Here is a 12,724-nt window from a genome sequence, read left to right on the forward strand (position 1 = left end):
GACCCCATGTGAGAATCTCTCCGGCTATGTGAAAGGCATCTTGAAACTTACTGTACAGGGGATCCCCAGCTTCTGTCATGACACTATGGATTTCTTACAGAAACTCAGCGCCCGCGGACCAGTCGAACTGGGAACATTCCTTGTCACGATGGACGTTTCCGCACTCTACATCAGCATCCCCCGCAATGATGGCATCGTGGCAACAGCCTCAGTACTCAACACCAACAACTGCCAATCTCCAAACACCATCCTACAACTCATCCACTTTATTCTTGATCACAATGTCTTCACCTTTGACAACCACTTCTTCATCCAGACACACGGAACAGCCACGGGAACCAAATTTGCACCCCAATATGCCAACGTTTTTATGCACAGGTTCGAACAAGTCTTCTTCTCTATGCAGAATCTCCAACCAACATTGTACACCAGGTACATTGGTGACATTTTCCTCCTCTGGACCCATGGCGAGGAGTCACTGATAAAACTACACAGTGACATCAACAAGTTTCATCCCACCATCAAACTCACCATGGACTACTCTTGACTGTCTGTCACATTCTTGGACATATGCTGCTCCATCAAGGATGGACACCTCAGCAACACACTCTACCGCAAACCCACAGACAACCTCACAATGCTACACTTCTCCAGCTTTCACCCAAAACATATTAAAACAGCCATTCCCTATGGACAAGCCCTACGCATACACCGGATCTGCTCAGATGAGGAGGAACGTGACAGACACCTGGAAATACTCAGGGATGCCCTCACAAGATCGGGGTATGATGCCCAACTCATCGACTGCCAGTTCCAACATGCCACAGCAAGGAACCGTAATGACCTCCTCAGGAGACAGACACCTGCTGCAACCGACAGGGTACCCTTCGTTGTTCAGTATTTCCCAGGAGCTGAAAAATTACGCCATGTTCTTCATGACCTGCAACACATTATCAATGGGGATGCGCACCTCACCAAGACCTTCCCCATACCTCCACTACTTGCGTTTAAACAACCGCCAAACCTCAAACAGATCGTTGTTCGTAGCAAGCTGCCTGGCTCTCAGGACAACTCCATACAACCCTGTCACGGTAGATGCTGCAAGACGTGTCAGAAAGTGTGGACATAGATACCACTATTACGTGTGGGGACACCTCCCATCTTGTACATGGCAGGTACTCATGTGACTCAGCCAACGTTGTCTATCTTATACGTTGTAGGCAAGGATGCCCGGAGGCATGATACATTGGGGAAACCGAGCAAAGGCTACGACAATGGATGAATGGGCACCACACAACAATCAACAGACAGGAGGGTTCCCTCCCAGTTGGGGAACACTTCAGTGATCCAGGACATTCAGTCTCGGACCTTCAGGTGACCATCCTCCAAGGTGGACTTCGGGACAGGCAGTAGAGAAAAGTGGCCGAGCAGAGGCTGATAGCTAAGTTCGATACCCATAGGGAGGGCCTCAACCGGGATCTTAGGTTGATGTCACATTACAGGTGACCACCATTGCACTGTACACACACACTCAGACACTCCTATACACACATACACATGAGCTCAAAAACTGCATGAATTTATGTAAACTCCATTATCTCACTTTTTAGATTAGAATCAATCTAAACATCATGGCATAGACAGAGAACACAGGGGGCTAACACCTTCAACATATTGTCTAGCCATCACCACTGTTAACAGCTAATCCGAGAATGCAACTTTTTTTTAAAAAGTTTTGTGATTTACACATGAAAGAAGTGAAACTATCACTGTATTCTAACAGATGAAAGGCTTAACAGACAATCAATCTGTCAATGTATAATTTCAGTTACATCGCACTGTAAATTTTTGCTATAAATTCTGTGTTACGATCAAGCCCTCCACTACCACCTGATGAAGGAGCGTCGCTCCAAAAGCTAGTGTGCTTCCAATTAAACCTGTTGGACTATAACCTGGTATTGTGTGATTTTTAACTTTGTACACCCCAGTCCAACACCAGCATCTCCAAATCTTAACCTGTGAAGGAATTGATCTATTTCAAATTTCTTAAAGGTCAATGAAAGGACATTTTGTGGCATTTTATTAAACAAGGCATTTCTTGGAATCAACATGGTTGCAGCTAATTTTTATATTTGTTTGCTAGACTTGCCTGACTTAGCTGGATGGTTATTTACAGACTATTAGAGGCTTTTTTTTTAAACTGAGGGGGAACTGCACATGAACATACTGCTTAGCTTGTCTCTCCTGCTTCTGAAGTATCTTTGTTGTGAATCCAATTTGAAATTGAACTATTGTTTTCAAAAGTGACAAGAGGACTTCTCAATGTTGTGCTTCCTGAGCAAGTTGCATCTGCCAAGACCCCAGAAATAAGTCTAGTGACCTGTGTACATGTGCTAAAGTGCAAGATTGACAGCTCTTTCTCCACTTTCTTTTCTTTCATAACTAAACGTTTTTGGCCAAAAGCACTTCCTCCTTCAAAGTGAGTCTATGCAGAAAGAAATCTTTTAATTTCCCCTTTACCTGGTATTTGTGCATATTTGATCATTTAAAGAGATAATCATTTATATTTTTATATAACAAACTGTGTGTGTTAACTAATTTAATATCTTCATGGAATAAGTTTTGCCTTATAATAAATCAATACCTTTATGTTTTTTAAATAAATCTGGTTGATGGGTTTTTTTTGGTTTATGAGTTGAATTCAGAGAAAGCATAAAATTGGTCATATCAAGAATTGGATGAAATAATACAATTTACATCATGACCTATAGAAAAACACATTGCACTATTCTCATTTCAGACATAACATCATAAATTTAATCCTGGTGATATAATTGCATACTAAAACGGTGAACTATATAGGTCAGTGACCAAAGGCTGACCATTCGTCGCCCATCTTGAAACTTACTCCAATATATAATGTAACACCTTTAGGTTTGGTTCACCAACTGGATTTCATGCCTGACCAAACTCCTGTGGACACATTAATTTCAGCCATGTCCCATCCCAAGAATTTGCAAATCTTAACTTCTGAACATTGGAGTTTTAAATTAAGCATCTGTGTGGAATGTGTTGATTACTATTTTTCCTTCCCAACAATGCCAACTGGAATGTCACTTCATTACTTACCACCAGTAAGCATGCTCCAAGAAGGACAGCTTTAATCTTAACATCTAAATCCATCGGAAACTGAATTCCAAAGTTATCAGTATCAGTGAGGTATTCTCGAATAAGACCTGACCACTGCTTTGATATCCTTCCAACAACACTGGTTTCATCCAGACTTACAACCTATTTAAAAAAATTCAAAACAGAAAATATCTTATTTTGATCCAAAATTTTTTTAAAAATACTCATATTATAGAAATCTCATGGCTAGTTTTCAACTTTCAATTTTTGTTTCAATCTCAGTTCTCCGCCCCGCCCCCCCTGACACGCCATCAACCCCACCTCCCCGACACGCCATCAACCTCACCCCCCCCGACACGGAATCAACCCCACCCCCGACACGCCATCAACCCCACCCCGCCGAAATGCAATCAACCCCACCCCGCCGAAACGCAATCAACCCCACCCCGCCGAAACGCAATCAACCTCACCCCCCCGACACGCAATCAACCCCACCCTCCCGACACGCAACCAACCCCACCCTCCCGACACGCAATCAACCCCACCCCCTGACACGCAACCAACCCCACCCTCCCGACACGCAACCAACCCCACCCCCTGACATGCAACCAACCCCACCCTCCCGACACGCAATCAACCCCACCCCCCGTGACACACAATCAACCTCACCCCCCCCCCAACACGCAATCAACCCCACCAACCTGACACACAAACATAGACAGGTCCTTACTGGCTATATTAAAAGGAGGTGAAGGAGGGAGCTCCTTTGAAGGACTGATGAAATTGGAGGAGAAGATCACTTGGTCCCCTGCATGGCTGAACCTATGTTTAATGTCCATTTTAACACAAACTCCTAATATCACTTGATTGTGAGAAACACCACCAATCTGTCAATCTGAGTGTTTAAATTTAATGATAGTGCATCCATAACACCTGGGTAGACACTTCCAAAGATTCACAAAATTTTGAATGATGACATTTTGACATGACACGTGAAGTGTTGCAGTTTCCACTCGTTGATATGCACTGGTTGAACACTTTCTATGTTTCCAACCACATTTGGTTAATGATTGCCCGATATGGGGCACCTGAAGTTATTGAGGGGCTTTTCAGGCAGGCAAAAGCTGCAACTATAATGGTGTCATGGGTAATAACCTCCTATCTCCATTATTCAGCAGAACTCCAGAAACCAAAACTGAATTATTATAATCATTAAGCCTGCTTTGTTTCTAGCCCAGACACAGATACAAGCTCAGAAACTTTAAAATAGTAAGACCCAAAGCAGCTGGCAATATAAGTGCAGAACAACGTGGTACAAACAAAAATACAGAAAAATAAAATTATACAGACTTTAGAGACAAAGTTCAAACACTCAAACAAAGTCTATTTCATAGAAGTGTGGCAGCCAGGCTGCAGTTAATTGAATAGACAGACTAAAATGTTTGGCAGTAAATAAATAGGAGACATTTAAATAAACTATTGAAAGTGCTGAATAATATTATGTTCTCTTGAAAACTAAAATCTCAACAAAACTGATGCATCCTTTCTCCACTCAGAAAGTGAAGTATAACCAAAAAAGCTTACAAAGCCAAAAGAAAAATAGCAACTCCGAGAATTGAGGGGGTTTTAGGCAGCAGCGAGGAATCACCAAAAATACTGTAAAAAGTGGAATATGAAGGTAAAGTAGCCAGATATATAAAGCAGACTCTCAAAGTTTTTACAGGTATGAGAAAGAGGAGCCGTACTAAATATGTGTGCCTTGAAAGCAGAAACAGGAGGAATTATCGTGGGGAATTAGGAGTATTTTGTTTTTGAATTGCAGTGGATATGGGAAGTGTGTGGGAAATTGGATTGGATTCCCAAGATCTGCCACAATGACCATGAAAGGCAAAGCAGGGTCAGCAGCTCACCTGGTGCAAGCCTGCTCTCACTTCTTAGGGCCAGGAATTTACAAGAACTCTTAACTGTGATTTTAAATCCCCCTCTTCGATCAATCTTTCGTCAACCAGTAATACCTTCTTAACAGTTCAATGCTGATTTGTGATTCCACAATGATGAAGTGGTTTGGAATATTGGCACAGATTAAAAGTACTACACAAATTCTGTTTCCCTACTTTGCATCAGCAATTACACTTCAAAAGCTCTTAATTAGCTATGCAATGCTGTAGCACATACAGAGTTTAAGATAGAAACTGCACAAATGTATGTTCTCTGTTTCTACTTAACTCATTTAAAATATCTAAATACATATCCCAGATATTGGAGCTCATATTGCGACTGTACAGGTCATTGGTGAGACCACTTTTGGAATATTGCGTGCAATTCTGGTCTCTTTCCTAATGGAAGGATGTTGTGAAACTTGAAAGGGTTCAGAAAAGATTTACAAGGATGTTGACAGGGTTGGAGGATTTGAGCTACAGGGAGAGACTAATAGGCTGGGACTTTTTGCCCTGAAGCGTCAGAGGCTGAGGGGTAATCTTAGAAAGCTTTATACAATCATGAGGGGCATGAATCACATGAATCAACAAGGTCTTTTTCCTGGGGTGGGAGGAGTCCAGAACTAGAGGGCATAGGTTTAGGGTGAGAGGGGAAAGATATAAAAGGGACCTAAGGGGCAACTTTTTCACAGAAGGTAGTGCATGCATGGAATGAGCTGCCAGAGGAAGTGGTGAAGGCTGGTACAATTACAGCATTTAAAAGGCATCTATGAATAGGAAGCATTTGGAGGGATATGAGCCAAGTGTTAGCAAATGGGACTAGACTAGGTTAGAATATCTGTTGGGCATGACGAGATGGACTGAAAGGTCTGTTTCCATGCTGTAAATCTCAATGACTGTACTGCATTTTGGTACAACAAATAGGGAAGTGGCTCAGTGGTTAGCACTGCTGTTTCACAACATGAGGGACTAGGGTTCAATTCCTGCCTCAGGCGACTCTCTGTGTGGAGTTTGCACATTTTCCCAGTGTTTGCGTGGGTTTCCTCCAGATGCTCTGGTTTCCGCCAATAGACCAAAGATGTGCGGTTTAGGTGAATTGGCCATGCTAAATCACCCACAGTATTAATGGATGTGTAGGTTAGGATCATTAGTCAGGGATAAATATAGAGTAGTAGGGGGATGGGTTACTCTTCGGAGAGTCGTTGTGGACTTGTTGGGCCAAATGGCCTGTTTCCACACTGTAGGGATTTTATAAAGGGTAGGGCTTATACAGTTAACGGTAGGGCCTTGAGTTGTGTTGTAGAACAGAGGGACCTACACGTGCAGGTACATAATTCTTTGAAGTTTGCATCACATACAGACAGAGAGGTTCAAAAAGCATTTGGCACACTTGTCTTCATTTGCTTTGAGTATAGGAGTGAGTTAATGGTAGTCGTTGTTTTCCTAGGATGGATTTTCAAAACTGCGGGGCATATTTTTAAGGTAAGAGGAGAGAGATTTAAAAAAACACACATGGGGGAAATATTTGGACAGAAATGGGCCAGGAGCAGGCAGGTGGAACTAGTTTAGTCTGGGAATATGTTTGACAGGTTAGACCGAAGGGTCTTTTTCCATGCTGTATGACTTAATGACAAATTTTCATCAGTTACTTATTCAGTTAGCTTTAAGATATACATCTACAAATCTCCGACAGTCACCTGAAGGTGGTATTAGCTGACATTTAAGTGTGTAATAATTTACCCAATCATATGAAGAACAACCTATTAATAGTAACAAGATTAATGAAAACTTTACAGATAATTCAATTTACTAAATGATACCTCCCATAATTATACAGCACAAAGTCAGAAAGAAGTCTAGGGGTGGGAGAAAGGTGGAGGGTAGTGCATAGAAGTGTGGTGCTGGAAAAGCACATTAGGTCAGGCAGCATCCGAGGAGCAGGAGAGTCGATGTTTCAAACATAAGGTCTTCATCAGGAAGACGTCTTCACATTCCTGATGAAGAGCTTATGCTTGCAATGCTAATTCTCCTGCTCCTTGGATGCTGCCTGACCGGCTGTGCTTTTCCAGCACCACACTTTTTGACTCTGCTCTCCAGCATCTGCAGTCCTCACTTCCTCCTGGAGGGTAATGCATGTTTACAGTCATAAAATCAAAAATGTCATGAAAGCTTTTTACCATAAATCAAGTTGCTGGCCAACTGCCGCGCAGGGATTCCAGGGATGGAAAGTAGGGCTAGTAATTTTCAACAATGAACTCCACAATAATCAAGAAAGTTTGGAGCTAGTGGAACTAGAAATGTTTGGAGGGAAGCAACAACAAGAAGAAGGGAGGCAATAAGAGATCCTGTCACAGGGTTTGCTTGAGAGACTGAAGTGAGAAGAGCCCACCTGCTGCTCCTAATCCTCAAACAGTGCTGCAAAATCATTTACTGCTGGCTATGGCAGCTCCTGCCTTTAGCTGCTGAGTTTCTCTTGCCTCGGCTAACTTGGTGCAGTCTTTACATTTAAATGACTCCCAAAATCGGAGGAAATAAGTCCCAAAGGATAGGTATCATGGGCCTATTCAGACATACCAAACCCACCATCGTTACACTGGTGTATCAGTAACAAATTTGTGCAGATTGCACATTTTTAAAAACAAAGCTAACCCTGCTCCCTCACCCCTGCCTCAACCTCTCCTGCCCATTGTGAAGGGTTAAAATTCCCCCCCACTCCAAATCTTCAGTTATAGCAGTCGAACCTCATTAGAGAAACAAAGAAGTGAATGTCAGAATGAAGCTGTGGCTGTAGTTCATCTGCTTTTGTGCAAGTTGTTATTGAAGGTCATGGAAAGATCGGAGTTATCCTGTTGTACTTACATCAAAGTTTACATCTCCCAGACAACTGAATGCCAAACAGGGACCTTTCACTTTCAATACTGTGTCATGTTTTTCATTCTGGATGCTGAATTTAGGTATAAAGGGATGCCATTCCTGTACAACGTAACCAATAGCCTTTCCAGGTGGTGCCTGAACTTCCATCTGCAAAGCAAATGAAACAAATATACTAAACTGCTGACACATTCCTGAATGTTAAAATAAATTGAAAGAATAAACAGGGATAATATTTCAAAATTATAAAATGAGTTAGAAAACAAAACTGCAAAAAAAAAGTGCTCAGGACCCATCTTTAGCTGTATTTATGTTCCCATCAATGAAACATCAACTAAACAAGGTTCCTTTTGCACACCTCTGGCTTCTATTTGTACTTTGCTCCAATTACAATCTGATTCATAAAATTAATTCAATTGATATCATAATTTATTATTGAACTTCTCCCTCTGTTTATTTCTATGCTTCAAATGTGCTATCTTCTTCCAGGGTAATGCTATTGATGCGAGACATCATAATCTCTTATTTTAGCTCATTCTTTGCCAGGGACCACAAACTAAAGGAATCCTTAACTTCCCCTCAGTGCATTCTGTCTGTAGCAATATACAGCCAATATATTCTTGAATTATTCTATTTTTGTACATATTTGGCTATCTTACATAGCATCCTGTGCTGGAGATGTTATCCCTTCACTCTGGATTTTCTAAAGAATTCAGAATTCAGAAACAGAATTTTATGCATTTTGTAAGAAGTGGGTGATAAGTTAAATATCAATTGAAAACCAGCAAAAGTGCACAGATTTGCATTTTTACATTCAACATTTGAGTAAATTCTGTACTGATCAATGCTCTATACATTTAGAACAAACAGGGTTACAACTTCACTAATCTTAAGTGTTGTTTGAAAAACATTTTTAATTCAGTATTTCAAGAATGAAGATCTGATTAATGTTATCAAGAGTTCCTCAGGACAGCAATTAATCTTTTTAGAAAATCCAGATTTTGAGCATTCACCAAGGACAAATTTTGAAACCTCTGGAAGGAACATTGTTCAATACAACTTTATGAAAAAAAATTGAAATAAGTGCAATTATTTCCATGTACAGTAATGTGCAAAGGCATTTTATTAAAACTACAGCAAGTTCCTGTATTGAAAGCTGTGGCAAAATCTTGTGCTGAACACAAAGTTGAATACATCCTTCTGAATAAGTATGGTAAGTACACAATGCGCTTCATCATGTTAATTTCCTTAATATTTTTAGAATGTTTGCAGTTAATCTCAAAATAATTGCATAAAGGCACAAGTAGAATTTTCTGGAATGCTCTGCACTTGCCTGAATGACTTCAGCTCATCAACACCAAAAGTTTAGTTACTTCTAGGAGAAAGCAAGCTGCTTGATAAGCACTGCACCCACCATTTCAACCATTCACTTCTTCCACCACTGTTGCACAATGATCACAGAATGTGATATATACGAGATGCTTACATTCCCAGAGGAACTTGCATAGCCTCTTTCAACAGCACCTTCCAAACTCACATTGGGGCTCAGAAGATTAGAGGTATCTTATAGGATTCTGATTGGGTTTGAGTGGGTACATCCTGAGAAGCTGTTTTCCCTCTAAGGAAACTAGAACTAGAAGACATTTTTAAAATAAGAATTCTTCCATAGAAGACAAAGACAGAAAAAACATCATCTCTCATATAGACATGGGTTTATGGAATTCTCTTCTGCAGAGGGTAGTTGAGGTTGGCTTATTGAAGGGTCATTGTCTAACTGGCCTTGTATATATTCAAAGGAAGTTATCAGTTATGAGGGGCAGGGCAGTTAGGCTGAAATATTGAATGATGGAGCATGTTTATCATGCTAAATGTTTTACAGCTGCTCCTTTTATTAAGATTTTATGATCTAATGATCTTTATCATCTAGAAGGCCATAAGCAGAACTGCATAGGAATACCACCATATTGAATTGAATTGAATTGGATTTATTGTTGCATGTACTCACATGCTTACAGTGAAAAAGTTTACAAGTCACCACCTATGCACCATTTTAGGTACAAAGGTAACAAGATACAAAATCTACACATGGATGCTTCCCTCCAAGCCAAAACCCATCCTGACTTGGAACTATATCACTGTTCCTTCAATGATAAATGAGTTGCAGTCCTGGAATTTCTTCCTTGACATTACTAGGCGTGTACCTACATCATATGGATTGCGGCAGTTCAAAGGAGGGATTCACCTTTAGTACTATGCCTTTGTAATAATGTTTTTCTGTGGCACAGTATTCATTGAAGTCCTCTGCTGTGTAACTAATATGTCAGCTCTGTTTACTTCAACAAATAGATAATGTTCCCTTGATTCCATTGACTTAAATTTTGTTAGAGCTCCTTGATGCGACACTCAGTAAATGCTACTGCAATATTGTGGGTTACCTTTCTTACATCATCTCTTGAATTCTGCTGCTTTATTCATGTTTGTACTATGGCTGTAATGAGGTCAGAAGTCAAGTGATCCTGGTGGAATCCAAACTTAGCATCAGTAAGAAAGTTATTGCTAAGCAAGTGCTGCTTAATAGCACTGTCAGTGACACCTTCCATCACTTGGTTCATAATTGAGAGTGGACTGAGGGGACAATAATTGGCAAGACTGGATCTGTTCTGCTTTTCCTGGAAAGGAAATACATGGACAATGTTCCAATGGTTTAGGTGGAAGCTATTTACACCAATAGCTTGGAAAATGTCTTATTTATAAATGTTATAACCATTTACACTAGCTTGGCTAATTTGTCACAATTCCAGAGACAATGTTAAACAAGTTAAACTATTTAGCGTCAGTTTCCCATTCATACAATGTAGAAGAAGCACTTTCTTTATAGGTTCCATAGGTCCAATTAATAAATTGCATCAATATTAAAGCTGTTTCAGGCAACAATAATACCATTTGGGAGAAGTGACAAGGCAAAGGTGTTCTACATGATGGCATATTATCACATAATGCTCTGGGTATTATTAAAACTGCACGCTACAACATATGTACATTTTTTGGGACTATGGGGTTTGAAACCCAAATTTGATACAAATTCTCAAAATCTAGTAAACAGCTATGCTTAACACTTGATAATTTTCATGTAAATGTGGTCGATCACAAAAACTGCAAATAGCTTTCAAAAAGGCTGTAATGTTAAGGGTGTATGAACAGAAACAGATTCAGACACAAAAACCAGTCCAACTGGTATTCACTCACCTGGTGGAGACAACAAGGACAGCAACATGATCCACATCCCAAAGGACGAACAAGGTGCATGACGGTGTGCCCAACATTATCCAAAATCTTTATGATAAATGCTCGATTAGACCCACAACATATTCGGTTACAGAATTCACTGTCTTCAACTGCATAGTAAATTCTCTGGCCCAAACTATTCTTTAGCTCATACTTGTTTTTGGTCTCAAATCCTGTTAAAGCTGAAAAATAAAACACTACCCTACATTAATATCCAGCATTCTGAAAACAGAAGTACTTACTGCCATTTACCGAAATTAGGAATAAACCAACATACCAGGCCTGAAGTTAGATATCATGAAACATTTCTAATACATATCTGTAAATGAATTGGTAAACAGTTCATGTAGTTCAGGACTGAAAAAGAAACTCAGACCTCTGAAATCTGACACACTGTTAAGTTTAGACAAACTTCCAATCTTGGTTTTAAAACTTGCCAGCCTTCGAATGGCGTTGAATATACACATCTCAAATACCCCTGGTGGTTCTTCCAATCACCCACTTGTAACAAAAGACGGTCACTGCAAAGTGGAAAACCGTCACCATTTCTTTGGCTTGTTGTCAGAGGTTGGAGGAATCCCTGAAGAAATTCTACCCAGTGCTCAGATAAAACGGGATTAAATTTGCAGGTGTAGTGTGTAAATACATGTGTATTTATCTGTACTAAAATTAATGTTTTTATACATTCAGTACACCCAACTGACTCCAACATCTCAACAGAGTGAATTCAGGTACTAAAAAAGATAGATTTTACTAAATGATGCTTCAAAACAAGGTACATTTTTAGCTACTATCTGCAGGAATCGCAACCCTGGCTTGGTGCTAGGTTATGCAGTGGTTGTCGATTATGGAAGAAATATTATTTTTCAAGAAGACAGTCCACATTCAGACTTGTAGGACTAACATCACAGTAAGTGGTACACATGCATGTTTTAACTCCCATGGAGAAGACAGTGCTAGCCATTGGTAGAGCTGAAGTTGTCAATACTTAACGTATGTGCATAACATTGAAATGCACTTTTTTTATTCATTCACAGCATGAGGATGCCGTTGGCTAGGCCAGTATTTATTGGCCATCTCTAATATCCCAGAGGGCAGTTAAGAGTCAACCACTGGGCGGCACGGTGGCACAGTGGTTCGCACTGCTGCCTCAGCGCCTGAGACCCGGGTTCAATTCCCGACTCAGGCGACTGACTGTGTGGAGTTTGCACGTTCTCCCCGTGTCTGCGTGGGTTTCCTCCAGGTGCTCCGGTTTCCTCCCACAGTCCAAAGATGTGCTGGTCAGGTGAATTGGCCATGCTAAATTGCCCATAGTGTTAGGTAAGGGGTAAATGTAGGGGTATGGGTGGGTTGCGCTTCGGCGGGTCGGTGTGGACTTGTTGGGCCGAAGGGCCTGTTTCCACACTGTAAGTAATCAAATCTAATCTAATCTAATCACATTGCTGTAGGTCTGGAGTCACATGTAGGCCTGATGAGAAAAGGATGGCAGTTTCCTTCCTCAA

At 40.7% G+C, this 12,724-nt stretch overlaps 1 protein-coding gene across 6 annotated transcripts in view; it reads right to left on the minus strand.

Moving 5' to 3' along the window:
- Nucleotides 1–12,724, minus strand: part of LOC132816625 (phospholipid scramblase 1-like) — a 116,765-nt gene that overhangs the window by 16,257 nt on the left and 87,784 nt on the right. For all 6 annotated transcript variants that reach the window (XM_060826438.1, XM_060826444.1, XM_060826439.1 and 3 more), the window contains 3 exons: nt 11,184–11,404; nt 7,926–8,087; nt 3,130–3,291 (listed from right to left, as the gene is read on the minus strand). In XM_060826438.1, coding sequence (XP_060682421.1) covers nt 3,130–3,291; nt 7,926–8,087; nt 11,184–11,404 — 545 coding nt within the window. The remainder of the gene's footprint in view (nt 1–3,129; nt 3,292–7,925; nt 8,088–11,183; nt 11,405–12,724) is intronic.

This window comes from Hemiscyllium ocellatum, chromosome 6 (genome assembly GCF_020745735.1).
Source record: "Hemiscyllium ocellatum isolate sHemOce1 chromosome 6, sHemOce1.pat.X.cur, whole genome shotgun sequence".
NCBI classification, from domain to species: Eukaryota; Metazoa; Chordata; class Chondrichthyes; order Orectolobiformes; family Hemiscylliidae; genus Hemiscyllium; species Hemiscyllium ocellatum.